This window comes from Bos taurus, unplaced genomic scaffold (genome assembly GCF_002263795.3).
Source record: "Bos taurus isolate L1 Dominette 01449 registration number 42190680 breed Hereford unplaced genomic scaffold, ARS-UCD2.0 Super-Scaffold_1723_ScbfJmS_2085, whole genome shotgun sequence".
Classification (NCBI taxonomy): domain Eukaryota; kingdom Metazoa; phylum Chordata; class Mammalia; order Artiodactyla; family Bovidae; genus Bos; species Bos taurus.
Window position 1 is genome coordinate 9070830 of NW_020192292.1, and position 19689 is coordinate 9090518.

General features: G+C 41.6%; 1 protein-coding gene across 1 annotated transcript in view; it reads right to left on the reverse strand.

Annotated features, from left to right (window-relative positions):
• Nucleotides 1–19180, reverse strand: part of INTS6L (integrator complex subunit 6 like) — a 55849-nt gene extending 36669 nt beyond the window's left edge. Inside the window, 1 exon segment of the mRNA XM_024989337.2 lies at nt 19007–19180. Within this exon segment, the coding sequence (XP_024845105.2) occupies nt 19007–19180 (174 nt within the window).
• Between the last annotated feature and the right edge of the window lie 509 nt (nt 19181–19689).

A 19689-nucleotide genomic window follows, 5' to 3' on the forward strand; every position in this document is an offset into this window, starting at 1 on the left:
CCACCCTACAAAGTGGGTACTATTATTATTTCCCATTTAATAGATGAGCACACTGAGGCTCAGAGAGGATAAGCATCTTGTCTCGGTCAAAACAACTAGTAAATGACACAGCCAGGATTTGAACCCAGGTAGCCTAACTGTGGGCTTCCTTGGTGGCTCAGATGGTAAAGAATCCACTTGCAATGTGGGAGACCTGGGTTTGATCCCTGGGTTTGGGAGATCCCCTGGAGAAGGGAATGGCAACCACTCCAGTATTCTTGCCTGGAGAATTCCATGGACTAAGGAGCCTGGCGGGCTACAGTCCATGGGGTCACAAAGAGTTGGACACAACTGAGTGACTAAGCACAGCACACAGCACAGCCTAACTGGAGAACCCACCAATGTAAACCATTATACTAGAGATTCTTCTACATATTCCACATATTCAACGCATTGACATGTCTTGTTATACTAGCTTAAAGGTTCCTAAGTTTAATAGAATTTCCAAATTTCATTTAATTTAAGCCTACTTTCCCTGATGTCAGAACGCAGAACAGTTGGGTGTGGGGAGCAGTGAATTGGCATTTGGAAGACCCTGGTCCAATCCTGGCCATAATTAACTAGCAAAACAAGTGGTCCAGAGTAAACTGTTTACCCCTTACTGAGGCTGTTTCCTCATTTAAGCAATGAAAATATTGAAAACCAATTCTAAGGTCCTTTTCAGCCTTTATATTCTATTATTCCATACCTTGTATTTGTCCTTTATATAAATTTGACTTACAGGGACTTCCCTGATGGTCCAGTGGTTAAGACTCTGTGCTCCCAATGCAGGGGGCATGGGTTCAATCCCTGGTCAGGAAGTTAAGATCCCATACACTGCAGAGCACAGCCGAAAATAAATAAATAAATAAAATAGCCCCCAGTCACTCTCTACTGGTGACCTTGTTAAAAAAAAATCTGGCTTACAGAAAGAAAAATGCCTCATATGTTAATAAAAATGCGAATTCAGGCCTGGTTTACATGTGTATAGCCAACTAAAGACATCTTTGAATATCAGCAGAATTAGCATGGGCCTTTTAGTCTATCAGTGCCTTGGGTTCTCCCCACAGCTCTACAGACTAGCCCACTAGTTGTTTATTCCCCACTAATATCAGCACAGAAAGGAAAGAGTTTGTATTTCTTTCCTCAGAAAGGTAAAGCCTAAAAGAAATATTTTCTATTACCCTCCGCACCCCTATTTCCATCTTCTTATCTGGTCTGTCCTCTGACGATAACCATAAGGTGCTTAAAGGGCAGGTTCTGCCCCTACAACAGACCTTAGTGGAGGTCTGTCAACACACGCGAACTATATGGAAGCTTTTCATGAACACACATCTAGGCTCCACCCTCCAGTATAGCTTTTATCAGGAATAAGGCTGTTATTTAGAACACTGGCTGGTTCCTGTGTCTGCCTTATTTCTCCATTGGTTTCAATGGAGGAAGGAAAGGTAGGGACGTTATTTAATGGCTCCTCCAAACCTCAGTATCCTAACACTTGTCCTTTCTGACCTCCATCCCATTTCAGCAGGACCATTTCTCTGATTCACTGATGCTTGTTTTATTTTTATTTTTTAAAATAAAGACCCCTTTTCCTCCAAGGAAATCTTGCCAGGAAGCATAAACAAGAAAAAGAGAGAAAAAACAGATGAACTGTCCTTGAAGGGGATGTGGGAGTGGTGTTAGAGCTTGTTCTGTAAACCCTTGTTCTATCTCTAAAGGTCACCTGTAATCCTTTTCCAAATTATAAATGATCATGTTAGATTTAGTATATAGTGAAGATTTCATGAATGTGTTAGTGGTTTCTCCAGCCAAGGTAACTGAAAAACACTTTTTTAGGGCAGCTGTATCTAACTTTCCACAGGAGAAACGTCCCCTAAAAGACCTTACAAATGGAATATTTATAAATTTAAAAAGTTAAATAGCTAAAATTCTCTAGGGTGACAGCTTCTGAAAGGGAATGAATGGCAGTGAATCTTTTCAAACAGCAAAAATAATCCTTCTATATTACAGATTGTCACAAGCCAGGCTCTCTCTCACTGAAGGAGCATCACATGCTCTGTCCCTCTGACTGGGTGCTGAGCCACTGTGCAAACCCATTTTGGGCACATGTACCCAAAAGCCTATTTGGACCCTGCCCTGAAGAGCAGTTCAATTCAGTCCAAGGCTTCCTAGCTGATTAGCAAATGCATCACAATGAAGAAAAAGCCTCACTGGATTCCAGAGAGAAAATACATGTTTCCGTCTCTTTGACAAGACTTTTTAACTTTAATGAAAGGAAATGAAATCAGCCTGGTTATATGTGCCCTTCATAAACCCATACAGAGGACTATCCTGAACTTTGAGCTCTTCTTCTAGGTGGTACAAACAAGATGATGAACAGATTTGAGTATTTTCCCAGATGCTGCAAGTTAAGGCCAAAGAGTCTAAATTTAGCAGGGCCATCATTTCTCTCCTTTAAAGATAAACTATTTTCCTTTTTCCATCTGCTCTCCACAGTTTGGGAGAAACTTGTTCTGCAACATCCCAGACAATTTGAATAAATCAACTTCAACAGCATCTTTTCAACCAACTTAACCTTCTTCTCCAATTTACCATTCTATCATCTTTGTCATCACAAACTGTTCTTGTGTTGGTAAACTGATCAGTGGGACAGGATGACATGAAAAATAAGAAGCCCTGCTTTTCTAATCAACTCTGTCTCCTGAGAAGACAAATGACTTTTCCCTTGGTCTTTGCCCTTAGCCTTATATGGAATATTTGTGCAAGTTAAAAGTCTTCAACTTTGAGAATTATCTTCTAGCAACTAAAATGGACTCCAATTCTGATACATATAAGACGAGGTTTACTTACCCTCTTAGGTAAACAGAACATGTAAGCTGAAATCACTTTAATATGCTCAAATGTCGTTTAAAATCATGTTTACAGCTAGCACACCTATAAAGAAGGTTGTTAAACTTGTGAAATATACATTAGGAAGACACTGTATCATTTTAGGATTATCTTCCTTCTTGTATCAACTTTGAAAAACTCTCTATTTTGCATTCTATTTTCAGACCCTATCTGATACAATTTTTCCCCTTAATACTCTAGTAATTTGGTCTGATTTCACTGTTTTGTGTGAGTGTGGTTTTCTCACTTGACTCAAGGTACTGATACACTTCTAGGTTCAAAGGAGGCATTCTATTATTCTGTGTTTTATGTGTACCAATACAGCTTTCTGTTGTAAAATTACTTGTTTTAAGAACATCCAGTTTTCTTGGATCCCTTTTTGTCAAAGTTACTTCCCTAGGGGCACTCCTTAGTGTCTTGAACTTGGTAAAATGCCTGAAGTCCATTTTATTTGATTACATCAGTTCTCTCCCAGAGAACTCTGAATACTATCATTCTGTGCTTCGGTCCATGAATTTTCATCCACAAGCTTCAGGAAATACTACCAGCCAAGACCATGTAAAAGAAATCTGGCTTACTTGAGTCTTCTACTTTTTAAAGAAGTTCTTAGAAACTGATTTCCTAGTACATTGCAGAAATTTATTTGACAGACTGTGGCCTGCTGGATTTTTTTTTTTCAGCAGATGGTTAAAGACTCTCATAACCACAAATTTTTAAGTAAACCGGGCAAAGACATGATTCCATCCTTACAAAGTTTACCATTTTTGTGTCACTGGTCTCTTTAAGATACCTAGTTTGAGGGCTTTTTGGTGGATTAACAATCATAGGGATTAGCCTAAAATATTTGCAAAATTCATTTATGACTTTTCAATTCTTACCCTGGAGAATTAAAATAAAACTATAAAGTAGCACACCTCTCAGAGAAAGCATAAGATCAAAAGAAACTTGATCTCCACCAGAGGATGCTAACGTGTAGAAAGCAAATTTTTTCCTCTGTCCAAGAAGCAATTGAACTGCTACTGAAAGAAAAATGCCATAGAGTTGCAAAGAATTACCAAATGTGGTCAGATATAAATGTTAAGTTTCCTCTTTCACTCCCTATCCATTTCAACTGTACCTATTGACCAATAGCCATTATTAAAAAAAGAAAAAACCCAACCAAACCAAAAAAAAATGCATAGTGCAAGGCTCATGTTCAACTGTTTAGATTTGGGGTTCTGATAGGAGACATTTTATGAACACACACACAAGATAAAAATCAACAAAAGTGGCCTTGGAAAAAAAATACGCAGGGACGGGAATGAGATTAAGCCACCCAAACATTACAGCAAGTGTTTAACAAAGGAGAGAGCACAATGGCCATTCCTTACTTTCTAAAGATCTTATGGCATCTCTTTCCTCCAGACTACTTCTTTGTTTAAAATTCTTTCAAAAAATTTTATAAGCTGTTTTTCACATTATAAAAAGTAACACACATTCATCGTTAAAAATCCCAACAGAAGTACAAAGTTAGTCTATCTCTTCACCAAACTGTCAATTCCACTCTTTAGAGGTAACCATGGCTAGGAATCTGTCTTGAACTTTAAATTGTTTGGCAGCAAACAGAAATGACTCCAATAAAATGAAGTGACATTTACCAATAAGTTGGAGTGACTGATCTAACCAGTAGATATGTGATACAGCACATTAACCACTTACAGAAACTGTTTTCTAAAATTTGAAGCAAGTTTGAAATCACCCCAACTTACCAGCCTGAATTATTCCACTTCTTGCCTTTCAGTTATACAATTCTCTCCTGGACTTTTTTCAGAAGGAAGAGTGGAAATAATCTAGTCTAATCCCTTCATTTTACAGATAAGAAAACTGACACCTTAAAAGGTTAAGTGACTTGTCTGGGGTCATGTATCTAATCAGTAGCAGACTGTGCCTAAAGAATCCTGGTCTCTACCTCCCAGTCCAAAGAGACATGACTTGCCAGACTTACTTGACTGTGGATGGTGAGATCTAACAGACAGGCTATCCTGTGACCACTTTTTCAAATCTAATTTTTATGAAAGTACCTAGAAAGACTTGAAATAAACTGCTAACATACAGCTTCACTGATGAAATGGGATTTACAAAGTCTAAACACATGTCAGCTTTTAAGAAAAATGGAGCACTGGGCTCCAAACATGATGCATGTTCTTCTACAAGACATACAACAGGAAGGACCCCCAACTTTCCAATGTCGCGGCTGTATTAAAAGGCTAGATATTCTCCCTAGAATTCCATTATTCAATATCTAGTTGTGTGGGGCTTCTGATTAAACAGCAGGGCTTCTTGGCAACTGGAGGCCAATTTAAATCTAAACATCTTGGTCTGGTTCAGGCTACTCAACCACTAAAGGTCAGAATTCAGCTCTCTCCCCCTTCCTACTGCAAATTCTCATCATTACAACAGCATTTAAAGCATCTTCTGTCACATCCTCCTTCTCCTCAAGTCACAACCTTAACTGGCATGCTTTCAGTGCATTTTTCTCTCCTCCCCTGGGCTTCTGGCTCCTCTGGCTCTCTATCTCTTCCCCTCCGGTTAACTGATGGTCTAAGAGTTGGCATCAAGAATAAGGACACAAACTCAGGTGGTAGAAGAGAGGTCTGGCTGAAGGGCAGGGCTCCTGTGGGGAAATGAGGGGAAATACGTTTATACAGATACATGGAGCAGGCCCTAGAGAGCTCAGAATGGCAGACTGAGCAATTTTGGCTTGATTCCATAGGCACTGGGGAGTCTCTGAAGGGTTGTGAGCAGGGGAGTGATAGGATGAAATCAGCTTTTTTAGAAAGTTAGCACTTGGTGTGGGTAGAGTAGGAATTTGGGAGGCACTTGGGAGACTCCACTACTGGGAAAGATTGAAGGCAGGAGGAGAAGGGGACAACAGAGGATGAGATGGTTGGATGGCATCACTGACTCGATGGACACGAGTTTGAGCAAGCTCTGGGAGTTGGTGATGGACAGGGAAGCCTGGCGTGCTACAGTCCATGGGGTCACAAAGAGTCGGACATGACTGAACATCTGAACTGAACTCACTGGGAGATTCCAGAAGAAGGTTGTTACAGGCCAAAGCATAGAAGTCAGGACCTGGACTGAAGTGATGGCACCAGAAATTGAGTTGAAGGAACATATATAAGGGGGCTTTCCAGGTGGTGCTAGTGGTAAAGAACCTACACGCCAATGCAGGAGACATAAGAGATGCAGATTCAATCTCTGGGTCAGGAAGATCCCTTGGAGAAGGAAATGGCAACCCGCTCCAGTATTCTTGCCTAGAGAATCCCATGGCTAGAAGAGCTGGGTGGGCCACAGTCCGTGGGGTTGCAAAGAATTGGACACTACTGAAGCAACTTAGCACTCATGGTACTGGATTTGGATGTTATTGAAAAAGAAGTATCAAAACATGGAAGTCAGGACCTGGACTGAAGTGATGGCACCAGAAGTTGAGTTGAAGGAACATATATAAGGGATATTCAAAGGCATGGGCCTTAGAAGATGGAAGGATAGGATCAAAGGTGAATAATCCCCAGCTTGCAATCCTGGGTGACTAAAAGATGGGGAACATAGAAGACAGGATAGTTTTAGAGCCATAAGGAGATCTGTTTGACATGCTGTGAGCTGATGGAAAGATAGGCAGAGACTTCCCTAGTGGTCCAGTGGTGAAGACTCTGCACTGCCAATGCAGGAGGTACACGTTCAGTCCCTGGTCGGGGAACTAAGATCCCACAGGGCTGCAGCATGGCTAAAAGATAAACAAATTAAAATTAAAAGATAGTCAAGTGGAGATGTCCCATCATGAGCTTGAGATGCCCGGGTGAGAAGCTGAAGATGGAGAGTAAAAGGAATATTTGAAACCATGAATGATGTAGAATGCATTCACCAAGGGAAAGAATTTTGCAGATAGGGACACACTTATCAGAAAGAGGGGTGGAAAAACAGAATGGAGGAGGTGATAAGTTTCTGGAAGAAAGGAGCTTTAACAGTTTCAAATATAGGCAAGGACAAAAAGAATAAACATTAGTAAATTAAGCCCAAGTAGCTATATAGTGGGCTTCCCAGGCAGCTCAGTGGTAAAGAATCACCCTACCAATGCAGGGGACACAGGAGACATGGGTTTGATCCCTGGGTCAGCAAGATCCCCTGAAGAAGGAAATGGCAACCTATTCCAGTATTCTTGCCTGGGAAATCCCATGGACAGAGGAGCCTAGTGGCCCACAGTCCACTGGGCCACAAAGAATCAGACACAACTGGGGAACTGAGCACACACACAATAAGTCTGAAGACCTTAATAAACTATATTTTTACTTCCCTCAATAGTACTACTCCTAATTGCACAAATAAATGTTTTGAGTTCTTCTGTTTAATAACATCCAAGTCCAGAGTACTCTTAGTACTAAGTTTACCTGAACTGTGTCTTACAGAGCAGATGTACCTAACAAAAGAGCAAGTGCAATTTATCAGACATATGGTTGAAGATACAAAACTCTACTTTTTCTATGAACATCTGGCACATCAGCACAAATGTCTTGGTATAACTTTTCTCCTGTTAAGACCCCAGTGGCTTAGTTGGGTAGCACCTCCAATCTTCTGAAATTCACCTTTTACCAACCTAACTAAGCAGCGGGGGGATAAAGCTATCTGGCTATGGCAGAGGAGTGGCTTGAAGAGAATGGGAGATCTGGCTGAAATGAGGAGTGAACCAGGAGATGAGGCACTGACTGATAGATAAAACTCTGTGAAGGCAGTAGGGTGCATTCAGGCTTTTTACAAAACCACTTCTGCCTCTCCGGCAGGTTGTGGATTAAAGGCAACTAAATGGCTACTGTGTAGTACATTGGCTGTCTTTTGTTCTCCTACAAGAAAAACATTTATCAGGAGACTGACAGAGTAAAGATGACATATCAGTTTCTGGAGACCACTAAATAGCCAAAGACCACCCTGTTGTTTTTTCAAGCCTATCATTCTTCCTACAGGACCTACTCAGCCTAGGCCCCAGTCCTCAACCTCTACTCCCAACTATCTCAAGCTCCATCAACTGAGAGTCCCAACAACTCCATATCTTTCCCTCAGTGGGGGCATAATCAAAGACCAAAGTGTTTCACAGAAAAATGTACCATGATATTCACCTACATAGAGTCAGAGAAATAGTCAAAATGGTAACACTAGCAGTAATAATTTTCATTCATCGAGTACTTGCTCTAATATCAGGCTGGCCAAAAAGTTTGTTCGGGTTTCCACAAGATGTTACAGAAAAACCTGAACTATTTTTTTGGCCAACCTCATACATTGTTATCAAAAACAACTATAAACAATAGCATTGATAATTCTGTCTAAAAATACATGATTCTAGGACATATCCCCACAATTAGAAAATATCACTGAGAAGTTATTAAAAGGAATATTCTACCATAATTGATAAAAAGTGAAGTGGCCCACTACTTTAAGACTCTGAGATACACAGAGACCTAAGTTACTATTCACCACGTTACTTAACCTCTCTGGGCCCCAGTTTCCTTATCTGCTAAGTGGGGATAATAGTAGTACCTGTGATTTAGGTTAGTTGGGAAGATAATGAAATAAGCACTGTACATTCATTGGCACATTGCCCTGTACATCAGCATTACTCAATAATGTCAACAGCTATTATTAGAAAGATATTATATTATTGTTCATTATTACAAGGAAGTAGATATAAGTCAAGTCATATCTATGAAAGTCAGATAGTATCTTTGACTATAAGGTTTCAGGAGGATTTATAACTAGGGCTATAAAATGGCTCCACATCATATACATGTTGTGTGTTAGTCACTCAGTCGTGTTTGACTCTTTGCAACTCCATGGACTGTAGCCCACCAGGCTCCTCTGTTCATGGAATTCTCCAGGCAAGAATACTGGAGTGGGTTGCCATGCCTTTCTCCAATATACATGTTATTCATCAGCATATCTGTACTCTCACTCAGGCTCAGAATTAGATATTGGTATTTATTCCTTAAATGGGGCCCATTACAGTAACAAAAAATAACACTGTCACTCCTGTAACCCCCTTTAGGAATACTGAGCTTAGAGAAAGTAATAATTATGGGAACCCTCCATTGGCTTCACTTGACAACCCCCCTCCTTTTAATGCTACTGATGACTTCCCATAATACAAGACAAGAGCTTTGCTAGGAACTCCAAGAAAGCCTTCAACAAGAGCAATTGATACAAACCCTTCTTTGTTTCTTAGGTTTTACACTATGCCAAGCTAAAGAATTTATCTTTTATTCCTCTTTTTCTTGATGATACTGTTCTTGGGAATTCTTGGGCCAAGTAGCTATGTAAATCTAGTAAGGGATATGTTACATATTTCTAAATACACTACAATCATGGAACATTTCGTGCCACTGGTTGAGCACATATTACAAACAGAATTCTAAATTACTATATCATTTAGGAGTTCAACATATATATTCTTTTGTACTTAGCCCAGAAAAACTTCCCAACCCAACCAGTTGAGATCACCAAACGTACATCCAAAAGTCGAAGCAACCAAATGGCTTTCAATACAAACAAGAATGGGATGCTTTCATATTTTGCCCCAGGGCCAAGGGTTATCAACCCATCAACGCTGAACTGTATGATAACCTTTCATGCACAAATGACCCATTATGGAAGTGCTCATTTAAACCAGAACTTGAGAGAGAGGATCTTCGTTCAGAAACAATTTCTAGGACATGAACGTCATAAATATATGAAGAAAATAAAGACCACAGTGCTGTCTAATAAAAATATAGGGTAAGCCCACATATGAAGCCACATTAAAAAATACAAGCAAGTGAGATAAATATTTAATTTAACCAAGTACATCAAAAATATTGTTTAATTTGTAGTCAATATAAAATTCTTAATGATATATTTTATACAATTTTGGTGCTAAATCTTCAAAATCTCACATTTAGTTACACTTACAGGACATCTTGATTCCAACTAGCCACCTATTCAAGTGCTGAATAACCACATGTGGCTAGCGGATGCTGTCCTGAATGATGCAATACAACCATCCACGTAATGACTGGTATATCTGAAGAGACATACCGGCCCTCACTGCACCTCAGCTCTTGACCCTCATTGCTGGAGCTCTAACAGTGTCCCACCCCTCTCTGGGACCACTAGTCCACCTGGAGCTATGAGGAGGAAGAGGGGAAAGGATGTGTTTTTAACAAAGCACCTTGGAATCCCAAACTCCATTTTCCCAGTAGAAAACAATAGCAAACACCAATAGTTTAATGGATAAGTGGCATTAAGGGTTAATAGGCTTTCCTGGGGAGGAAGGTCTGGGAACCTAATCACCATTTAGAACACTGTATCCAGGAGATAGTGTGTTCCAAGCTTCCAATAGGCACACCAAAGGGACTGCCTGGATCTCTCATCTACACTCTTGGTAAAAGGGTGCTGAAAGACATGTTTACAGAGACTTGCTTATTTAAGGTACTTAAATTAAACCAATTGGTTCCCTTCTTCATCCTTGTCCTCTCTTCCCCACAATACAGAGCATCCTTCAATCCTGCCCTTCTCTAGAAAGCACATTTGTTCCTGAATGTAGAAGACCTGTCATTTTGGAACACTCTGTGAAAGTGAGAACCCTGTATTCGGAGCAGTTGTCTTCCTGAAGCAAAGGCAAAATGTAAAGGACATATGTGCCCTTTCCATATTGTGCCCTGTCCTTCCGCAGTCCCTCCTACCCCCCATCCCAACCTCAAAGTCAAAAGCTCATCAAGTGACTAGCATTCATGCAAAATGCGGCAACTTCAACTACATATTTTAAATCTCTCCACCTTTCATCCTCCCCTCTCCCCAGCCCATCTCAACACAGGCTTCTGCCTTATCATCAAACAGCACACATCCTTATCTTGCTGCTGCTGCTGCTAAGTTGCTTCAGTCGTGTCCGACTCTGTGCGACCCCATAGATGGCAGCCCACCAGGATCCCTGTCCCTGGGATTCTCCAGGCAAGAGTACTGGAGTGGGTTGCCATTTCCTTCTCCGAATCCTTACCCTATTTTGTCTTCAAATCCACCTCATAGCTCTTTCTTTCAGGAGAAATGTACAAACTCTAGCTTGTAGGTTTCAAAGCCCTTTTGCATCCAATCTCAGCTAGTTGCAATCTGGACTGGATAAACTGAATTAACACTGTGTCTTGTCAATCTTCCCTCCCTTCCTTCCATTGGAATGAATGGACTTCAATCTGTTGGTTAAGGAATCCACTGTTGTTGACATCCCCCCATACCTTACTCCACATTTTCCAGTCACCTTCTTCCAGTGACTATTCTCAAGACCCTGAGGATTAAGACTATATCTTTTACTATTCCAATCTTCCCTTGGGCCAAGTTTTTCTTGGAGTCACCTTAGGCTCCAAGTTACAGTATAGTAATAGTCACAGAGGGTGTTCATTGAACATTGGTTTATAAAGCCTAGATTGCCTGTAGTAGCAGTCCAGTGTCAGACTTCTCTTCCAGAACACTATTTTGGTCATATCACCAAATAGTGGTAAAAGTTAGAACCAATGGCTACCTTCAGGGAGGAAGTGATTGTAAGAAGGCAAGCGGCATCTTCTGGACAGACGGTTACAGACGGTTAAGGGATCATAGTGGAAGTTGGTTACACTGTTTGCAGTAGGAGTGGGCAGAGGGGCAGGATGACTTTTGAGAGTGTAGAATGAATAATTGAGGCACATCAGGCTAACCAAGCAGAGGGAACCACATAAGCAATGATACAGAAGCAGAGGCATATTGAGTCTGAAGAAGATGGTCAAGTTCTTATTGTGGTTGAAGCCTGAGGTCCAAGAAAAAAGCGTGAGGAGACACTGTGGGCAAGACAAACTAAGGAGCAGGGATTTTATTCTGAAAATATAATGGGGAGTCAGTGAAGAATTTTTAGTGTGGGAATGAGTTTTATTTTACTTTAAGAATGAGCAAGCTAGTGGCAATGAGGTCACAAGAATCAGAGGTGAGCAAGACCAGAAGTAGGGAGACCAAGTGAGTGGCTGCTGCCACAATGGTCCAGGTGAAGATTGTTGAAAGTTGAAACAAGAGAGGAGCAAATAAGAACGAATGGCTAGGGACTTCCCTGGTAGTCCAGTGGTTAAGAATCCACCTACTAATGCAGGAACACAAGTTCGATCTTATTCTCAGTAGTTGTGGTGTGGACTTAGTTGCTCTGAGCCTGTTTGCCTAGAGCCTGTGAGCTGCAACAAGAGAAGCCACTGCAATGAGAAACCGATGCACCATGACTAGAGAGTAGCCCCTGCTCACCACAACCAGAGGAAGCCTGCACACAGCAACGAAGATCCAGCACAGTCAAAAATAAATAAATAAAATTAAAATGAATGAAATAGAAACTTGAAAAAAAGAATAAATGGACACAAGAGAGGCTTAGAATACAGAAACAGACAGGACTCCCTAATTTTCTCAGCATTCCACAGTCATCCTCCAGCTTGAACCTAATCTGAAAATAGCAGTGCTTAATTCCCTTGACCACAGAGCTAGTCTTCTACCAAAACTTCCCCACTTTTCTCTCTCTTTCTTTAAAACAAGGAATATTTTATTCGCTGCAAAACTAAACAACAAACAAAAGTGCACATAAATACGGTGGTATACACATCACTGGTGGAGGGTTCTCTGTAATAAGCTTTTACTCAAGTTCTAAATGGCGGAAAGCAAAGAAGAACTAAAGAACCTCTTGATGAAAGTGAAGAGGAACTCAAAAGCCTCTTGAAAGTGAAAGAGGAGAGTGAAAAAGTTGGCTTAAAGCTCAATATTCAGAAAAAGAAGATCATGGCACCTGGTCCCATCACTTCATGGCAAAAAGATGGGGAAACAGTGGAAACAGTGGCTGACTTTATTTTTGGGGGCTCCAAAATCACTGCAGATGGTGATTGCAGCCATGAAATTAAAAGATGCTTGTTCCTTGGAAGAAAAGTTATGACTAACCTAGACAGCATGTTAAAAAGCAGAGACATTACTTTGCCAACAAAGGTCCATCTAGTCAAGGCTATGGTTTTTCCAGTAGTCATATATGGATGTGAGTTGGACTATAAAAAAACCTGAGCACCAAAGAATTGATGCTTTTGAACTGTGGTGTTGGAGAAGACTCTTGAGAGTCCCCTGGACCGCAAGGAGATCCACCCAGTCCACCCTAAAGGAAATAAGTCCTGAATATTCACTGGAAGGACTGATGCTGAAGCTCCAATACTTTGGCCACCTGATGCAAAGAACTGACTGATTGGAAAAGACCCTGATGCTGGGAAAGATTGAAGGCGGGAGGAGGAGGGGATGACAGAGGATGAGATGGCATCCTCATCCATCCTGATGCCATCATGGATGGCATCACCAACTCAATGGACATGAGTTTGAGTAAACTCTGAGAATTGGTGATGGACAGGGAGGCCTGGTGTACTGCAGTCCATGGGGTCGCAAAGAGTCGGACACGACTGAGCAACTAAACTGACTGACTAAAAGTTCTAATTCCTCCATCCTTTACTCTTATATAAAGAAAAAATGCTATCAGTCAGAGTACTTCATTCCTAAAATTCCTTCGAGTAAAATATATTTAATTTATAGGCTGGATAAAAATCTGGAGGCATTCACCTTCTAGGTATGTATGTGTAATTGATATATAACACTGTATTCATTTAAGGTTTCAACATAATTTGATATTTGTATACAGTGCAAAATGATCACAATAAATCTGGTTAATACTCATTGCCACACAAAGTTACAAACATTTTTTCTTTTTTCTTATGAACTTCTAAGATTTACTTTCTTAGCAACTTTCAAATATACAATATTATTAACTATCATCACCAATACTGTACATTACATCTCATGACTTTTTCATACCTGGAGGTTTGTACATTTTGACATCCTTCACCAACTTTCCCCACCTTCCACCTCTCACAACCACCAATCTGTTCTCTGTATCTATGAGCTTGTTCTTTTTTTGTTTTGTTTTCAATTCCACATTTAAGTGAGATCATAATGGTATTTGTCTCTCTCTGTCTGACTTATTTCACTTGGCATAATGTCCTCAAGGTTCATTCATGTTGTCACAAAATAGCAAGATTTCCTTCTGTTTTATGGCTGAAATAATATTTCATTGTATGTATTATACCTACAATTTTCTTTATTCAACACATCAATGAACACTTAGGTTATTTCCATTTCTTGGTTATTGTAAATAAACTGCAGTGAACATGGGGTGCATATTCTTTTCAAGTTAATGTTTTTATTTTTCTTCAGATAAATACCCAGAAGTAGAGTTGCTGGATCATAGGCTACTTCTAGCTTTAATCTTTGAGGAACCTCCATACAGCTTTCCACAGTGGGCTGCACAAATTTACATTCCCACCGACAGCAGAGAGGTTCCCTTTTCTCCAAATCCTTTCCAACACTTGTTATTTGTGTCTTTTTGATAATAGCTACTCTAACAGGCCTGAGGTGGTATCCTATTGTGGTTTTATTTTCATTTCCCTGATGATTCAGTGATGGTGAGCAATCTTTTCATGAGCCTGCTGTCCATCTGTGTATCTTCTTTTGAAAAACTGTCCTATTCAGATCTTCTGCCATTTTTAAATCAGATTGTTTAGTTTTTTTTTCTGCTATTGAGTTATGTGAGTTCTTGTAGATTTTAGATAGTAACATCTTATCAGATACATAATTTGTAAAGATTTTCTCCCATTCAGCAGGTTGTCTTTTCTTTTGTGTGATTTTTCCCTCTTTTTCAATTTCAAAATAATGCTTTCAAATGGCTAGTGAGGAAGGTGAAAGGAACATGGTCAGGGAAGAAACAACTAATCATAAAAGTAGACGCACCACCTTTGTAGCATTTTGAGTTTTCGATGCAATTGCCTCTGATTGTTCTCACAGGGCTACTTACTGCTGTTTCACCCAAAAGCACTTTCTTAGCTTCCAACCACAGTGAAAGGCTCCCCTAGAAGTCACTCCTTTTCCAAATTAGGCCCACAAAATATACTCATGGGCATATGACAAAGTTAAGCCTTAGTTTAAAATACCAGTAATATTTGCACAAAGATCACTTTAAAAAGCATAGGTTCACTTCCTAAATCTGTAAGCCAAAATGCTGCCTTTTGCTGATACATGTGACAGAGGCACACAGATACCAGTAAGCAAGACTGGCTATAGGATGTGAAAAGCAACACTCAAGGGAAATTTTTACTTTTACAAATGCTCTCTGTTTCGAATTACAGACTTGGGATATTTCTTGGAAACATCTCTCCACTATTTATATTTTAAAAAAAAATGTCTGTCTGCGATGTATACATGTGTTCCAGCTATTCTAGAAAACTGACTCAGTTTTAGTTTAAAAAAATAGTATTGCCTTCAATAAAAAGAAATCACTTTAAGAAAGTAGCTTCAAACATCAAACTATTTGAATACTTATTATCTACTCCAGTCTCATGGCTCACTTTCTTCTTGACGCCCTCAATTTGCTCAGACTTAGTAGTAGTGACAGCTTACCTCTGCTATTCACTGAATAAAAGGAAATTATGACTCATAGCAAACAAACATACAAGACAGCAGAACCTCAGCCAAATCTATTAAGAACTATTATACCAAAAAAGAGAAAAGAAACCCACCCCACTTCTTAAAACCATGTATTAGTCTTATAGGATACACTGGAAATTTTAAAATATTAAACAGCTTCAACCTAGCTATGTACACTAGAGATACCATTGTATAAATGTAGTGTTAACACTTGTGACACTATGTATAAAATGTGTCTACAAAGCAACACTTGAAACAGATGTAGCACAAAATACTTGCATTTCGTATGCCTTTTAATACGGTTCCCCAAATCAAAACTTACTTCCACCCATGTCAAGCGACTGCAAGTAACAGGTATGACTAATTTTAAAAGAGCTATGCAGTAAGAAGCTACGAAAGTCCTGGGTGAAATACTATATTCATATGCTTAACAGTACACTTTAGTGAAGAATTCCAGTCACAGTAACTTTTCACAACAAGATTTATTGTCAGAGCTTGTAAGTGGATATACTGGGATAGTTCCACGCCTGTTAGGGAATAAACCTTCCAACCAAATGCACAACTCATGCCTGTTACACCACCAATACAATTGAATCTTCTACTAGGAAAAAATCAGTTTTGCAGTGTTTACAGTTGGACATAACCAAGACCTGAGAAATAAGTAAGCAGTTTCTTTGACAAGAGATAAAGCCCTCCAACTGTAGAGAAACCCAAAAATACACTTCACGTTATTCTGCAGAAAAATAAGTTACAAATAAACTTCATCTAACATTACTTTGCTGAAAGGACCTCAGGACTCCTAGGGAAGAGTGAAGTTTTAAGTAGGAACTAAGACGCCTGCTGACAGTCAATAAAGACCTATTTGATAATTGGTGTGACAGAAAACAGACATTTATGGCTCCCAGCTATCAGCAAGTGAAAGATTAGATTAAATTTTTAAGAAAAATTCACCAGATGTTCTTAAAATTTCAGACCTTCCAAAATGGCTAGGTCCTAGAAGCAGAAGAACAAATAGTTACCACATGCTGAGGGGAGGGATGGGGTGGGCTGAAGAGTGACTGAAAGGGACTCAGAGAAAGAAAGTGCTACCAAGAATGGTATATCATTAGCAATTCAGTTATAGACAGCAAAATGACAAAAACATCACTAAAATCAGTAATTGTTCCCCAGCACATGTAGGTATCATATAAGATTAAAAAGAAAAAACCTGAATGACTTTGGAAAAGCGTAAGGAAGAGGATAGCTCATGATTAGCAATTGGAAGTGTTAATCACAGTGTCTTCACATAGCTGTCCACATAAAAAAAGATCAAAGCCAGCTTAGAAGAATGTTTTTTACTTTCAGGATAAAATGTAGTGTACAAGATTGCAAGATAAAAAGCTGACAGATGAAATTTCCACTAAAAACAAAATTCAACTTTTCCCCTCTGCCCACAGAACTACCTGGAGCATCTAAAATACCATGGGTAAGTTACACGGCCACGAAAAATTTTAAGTATGAAGACTATGTGGCTACTGGAATAATTCATAGAACAAAGCAGATGGGAAAGGTAGAATTCAAAAGTAATATAGTACACTGATTACAATGCTAGGTTAAAAAAAAAAAGCTGTGATGATGGTTAAGAGGGGGGCCAGACTTTCTTTTTCCTTTCCAAAGATTCTGTAAATATTGCCATAAAAGCTTTATAGATCAAAAATAATTTTTCATCTATGAGTCTTGGTGTTCAGCAAAATGTTTTTAATTTTATTTAACTTTACAATATTGTTCAGCAAAATGTTAACTAAATTACTCCTTTAAAGAAAAAAACGTCTACTGCTTTGTAATTTATCCTGTTTACTATTTTCAAAATAAGGAGGATTTCAAATGGCCACAGTACAACAGTGGGTTCTTATCTGTATTAGTACTCCAAGGGTGTAGACTTTCATACTTAGGATGGACAAACATCTGCTTTTCTATGTGGAAAAAAAATGGTCACACCCTTGTAGGAAACTGACATGTTAAAAAACTTATGGCCTTCTTAAAGATGTCTACTTGCTCCATTTTTCTAAATAGATAAATCAAAAACAGAAAATAAAGCATTAAAACCAGAATGGTTTTCAGGGGAACCTAATAATCAAACTGTTAACCGAAGATACGAGTTACAAAAGTAAAGTCTCTCTTCGGTTTTACTTCTGAAGGAAGCTCTCTTTAGCCAACTATTCAGTTTGGTAGGTTCCATTCTTTTAAACACCTCACTCGGCTAAAACGGATTATAACACATTCAGTGCCTCCTCGGCTCTGTTAAGAGAATTTGAGAAAAAGAGGGCATCTAGCAATAGACGTCAAGGATTATGGTAATATATGTTTAAAATTTCAATATGCAAGCAGGACTCTTAAGCAGGTTGCATTAATAGTCTGAATTCTATTTTATCGGGCCACTGCAGGCAAAGCAGTTCTTTATCTCCGCACCATTAGGATGAGGTCTGGAAGGTGAAATGCTCCCTACTTCTCTCCTGCAGGTCAGAACCCCGTGGATCAAGTCATCGAATTTGGCTATTGTAACTGCGCACAGCTAGTCCTCCCCTTCCTTCCTTTCTCTTCCCTGGACAAATCCCTACGTGACTAACACAAACCTAATTTATGATGTCAGTAGGTAGGCCAGGTCCCCCAAAAGCTCTGTCCCGCGGGTTCCGACTAGGTATCTCCCCGCCCCACCCCGTCGCGGCTTGGGTGGAATTCTACAATGAAACACTAACAGTAGCTAAGGTAACAGACCGGGGTTAACCGGACCGACACAGGAGAAGCAGTGAACAGGACTGTTTCTGCGGGCCGGGGGGTTGGGAGGCTGGCTCCGCGGACTGATTTTCCATTGGGTGGGGGTGGGTTAGAGACCACAGACGCACAAAAGCAGCAGTCTAATCTTTGAAGGCCGGCGGCCGGCTCTGCCACGCTCTCAGCAGGAAGGGAGGGGAGCGGGAGGAAGAGAGGGAGGAGAAGCAGCGCAGGGCGGGAGGAGTGGGGAGGAGGGGCCGGGGGCGGAGCCCGGGCGCCAGGAAAACCCGCGCGCGAGTCCGCAGCACCTCGGGGCGGAGAAGCCGGCGCCGTTCGGCCCCTCGGCCTCCGCCGCGCGCGGTGCGACCCGAAGGGGCGGGCCCGTCCGCAGCCTCCCTCGCGTCTCGTGCCCACCTTCTCCTCTCCTCCCTCCCCTCCCTCCTTTCCATCTCAGCAGCGCCCTCGGTCTCCCTCTCCGGTTCATACAAAAGCAAAATGTCCGCCATCTTCCGAGGCAGCTGTGCCCGTCGCCGCCACCAGCCCGGCTCTCCTGCGGTTTCTCCTCGGGCCGCCCCTCCCCCGGCCGCCTTCCCGACCCCAGGCGCCGCGGCTCCTCGGAAGCTGCGGAGTCACCACTCCCCCCGCCCTCGCCCCCACCCCACCCCCGCCCTGCCCGCCCCGCCTGGCGACGCAGGACCGCCTCGGGCGGGGGCAGGGGTCTCGACTGCCCAGGCCGACTGGCTCCTGCTTCCCGCCCGGCCCCACCCCCTGGATGGCCCTTTACCTTGATGCAATACGGGGGTTCGCGGTAGGTGACCAGCATGTACCTGTCTCCGCGGCTGGCCGGATCCCGGCACGCAGCTACAGGACGAGGGATGACGGAGGGGCCGCGAAGGGAAGGGGGTGGAGGGGGCGATACCAGCGTTACAGAAGCACCTAAATCCACCACCAACCCCATCCTTCGGGAACTCTCCCCCATCTCTCCCCTCCCCTCCCTTTACCTTCAAGAATAACTCCACAGCGCCTTTGGCAATATCCAAATAGGAGGTGCCCAGGTCAGTGCGCTGGTTCATAGAGGCGGACGTGTCTATGAGGAACAGCAGGATGGGCATCTTCCCCCACACCCCTGGCCTCCGCTCCCCACTCTCTTGGCCCTCTTGCCCTCACTGCCGCGTACTGCCACCTGAACCCTCAACTCTCGCAGAGCCAGGGTGCAGGGAGCAAGAGGAAGACGGGACGGGACGGATGGAACTGCTCCTGGCCTCCTCTTTTTGCAGCCCCACCTCTTCTCCCAACAAGGGAACTTGAAAATGTGAGCGTGTGTAGCCCTCGGGGCCCTCCCCCTTCCTCTCTTCTGGCACCACTACTGCCGCTGCTGCTGCCGCAGAGACTACTACCCGAGCATCCGTCCACGCTCACTGAAGCGCTCGCCCCAGACTGAGAGCTGTCTCTGTTCACCGACACACA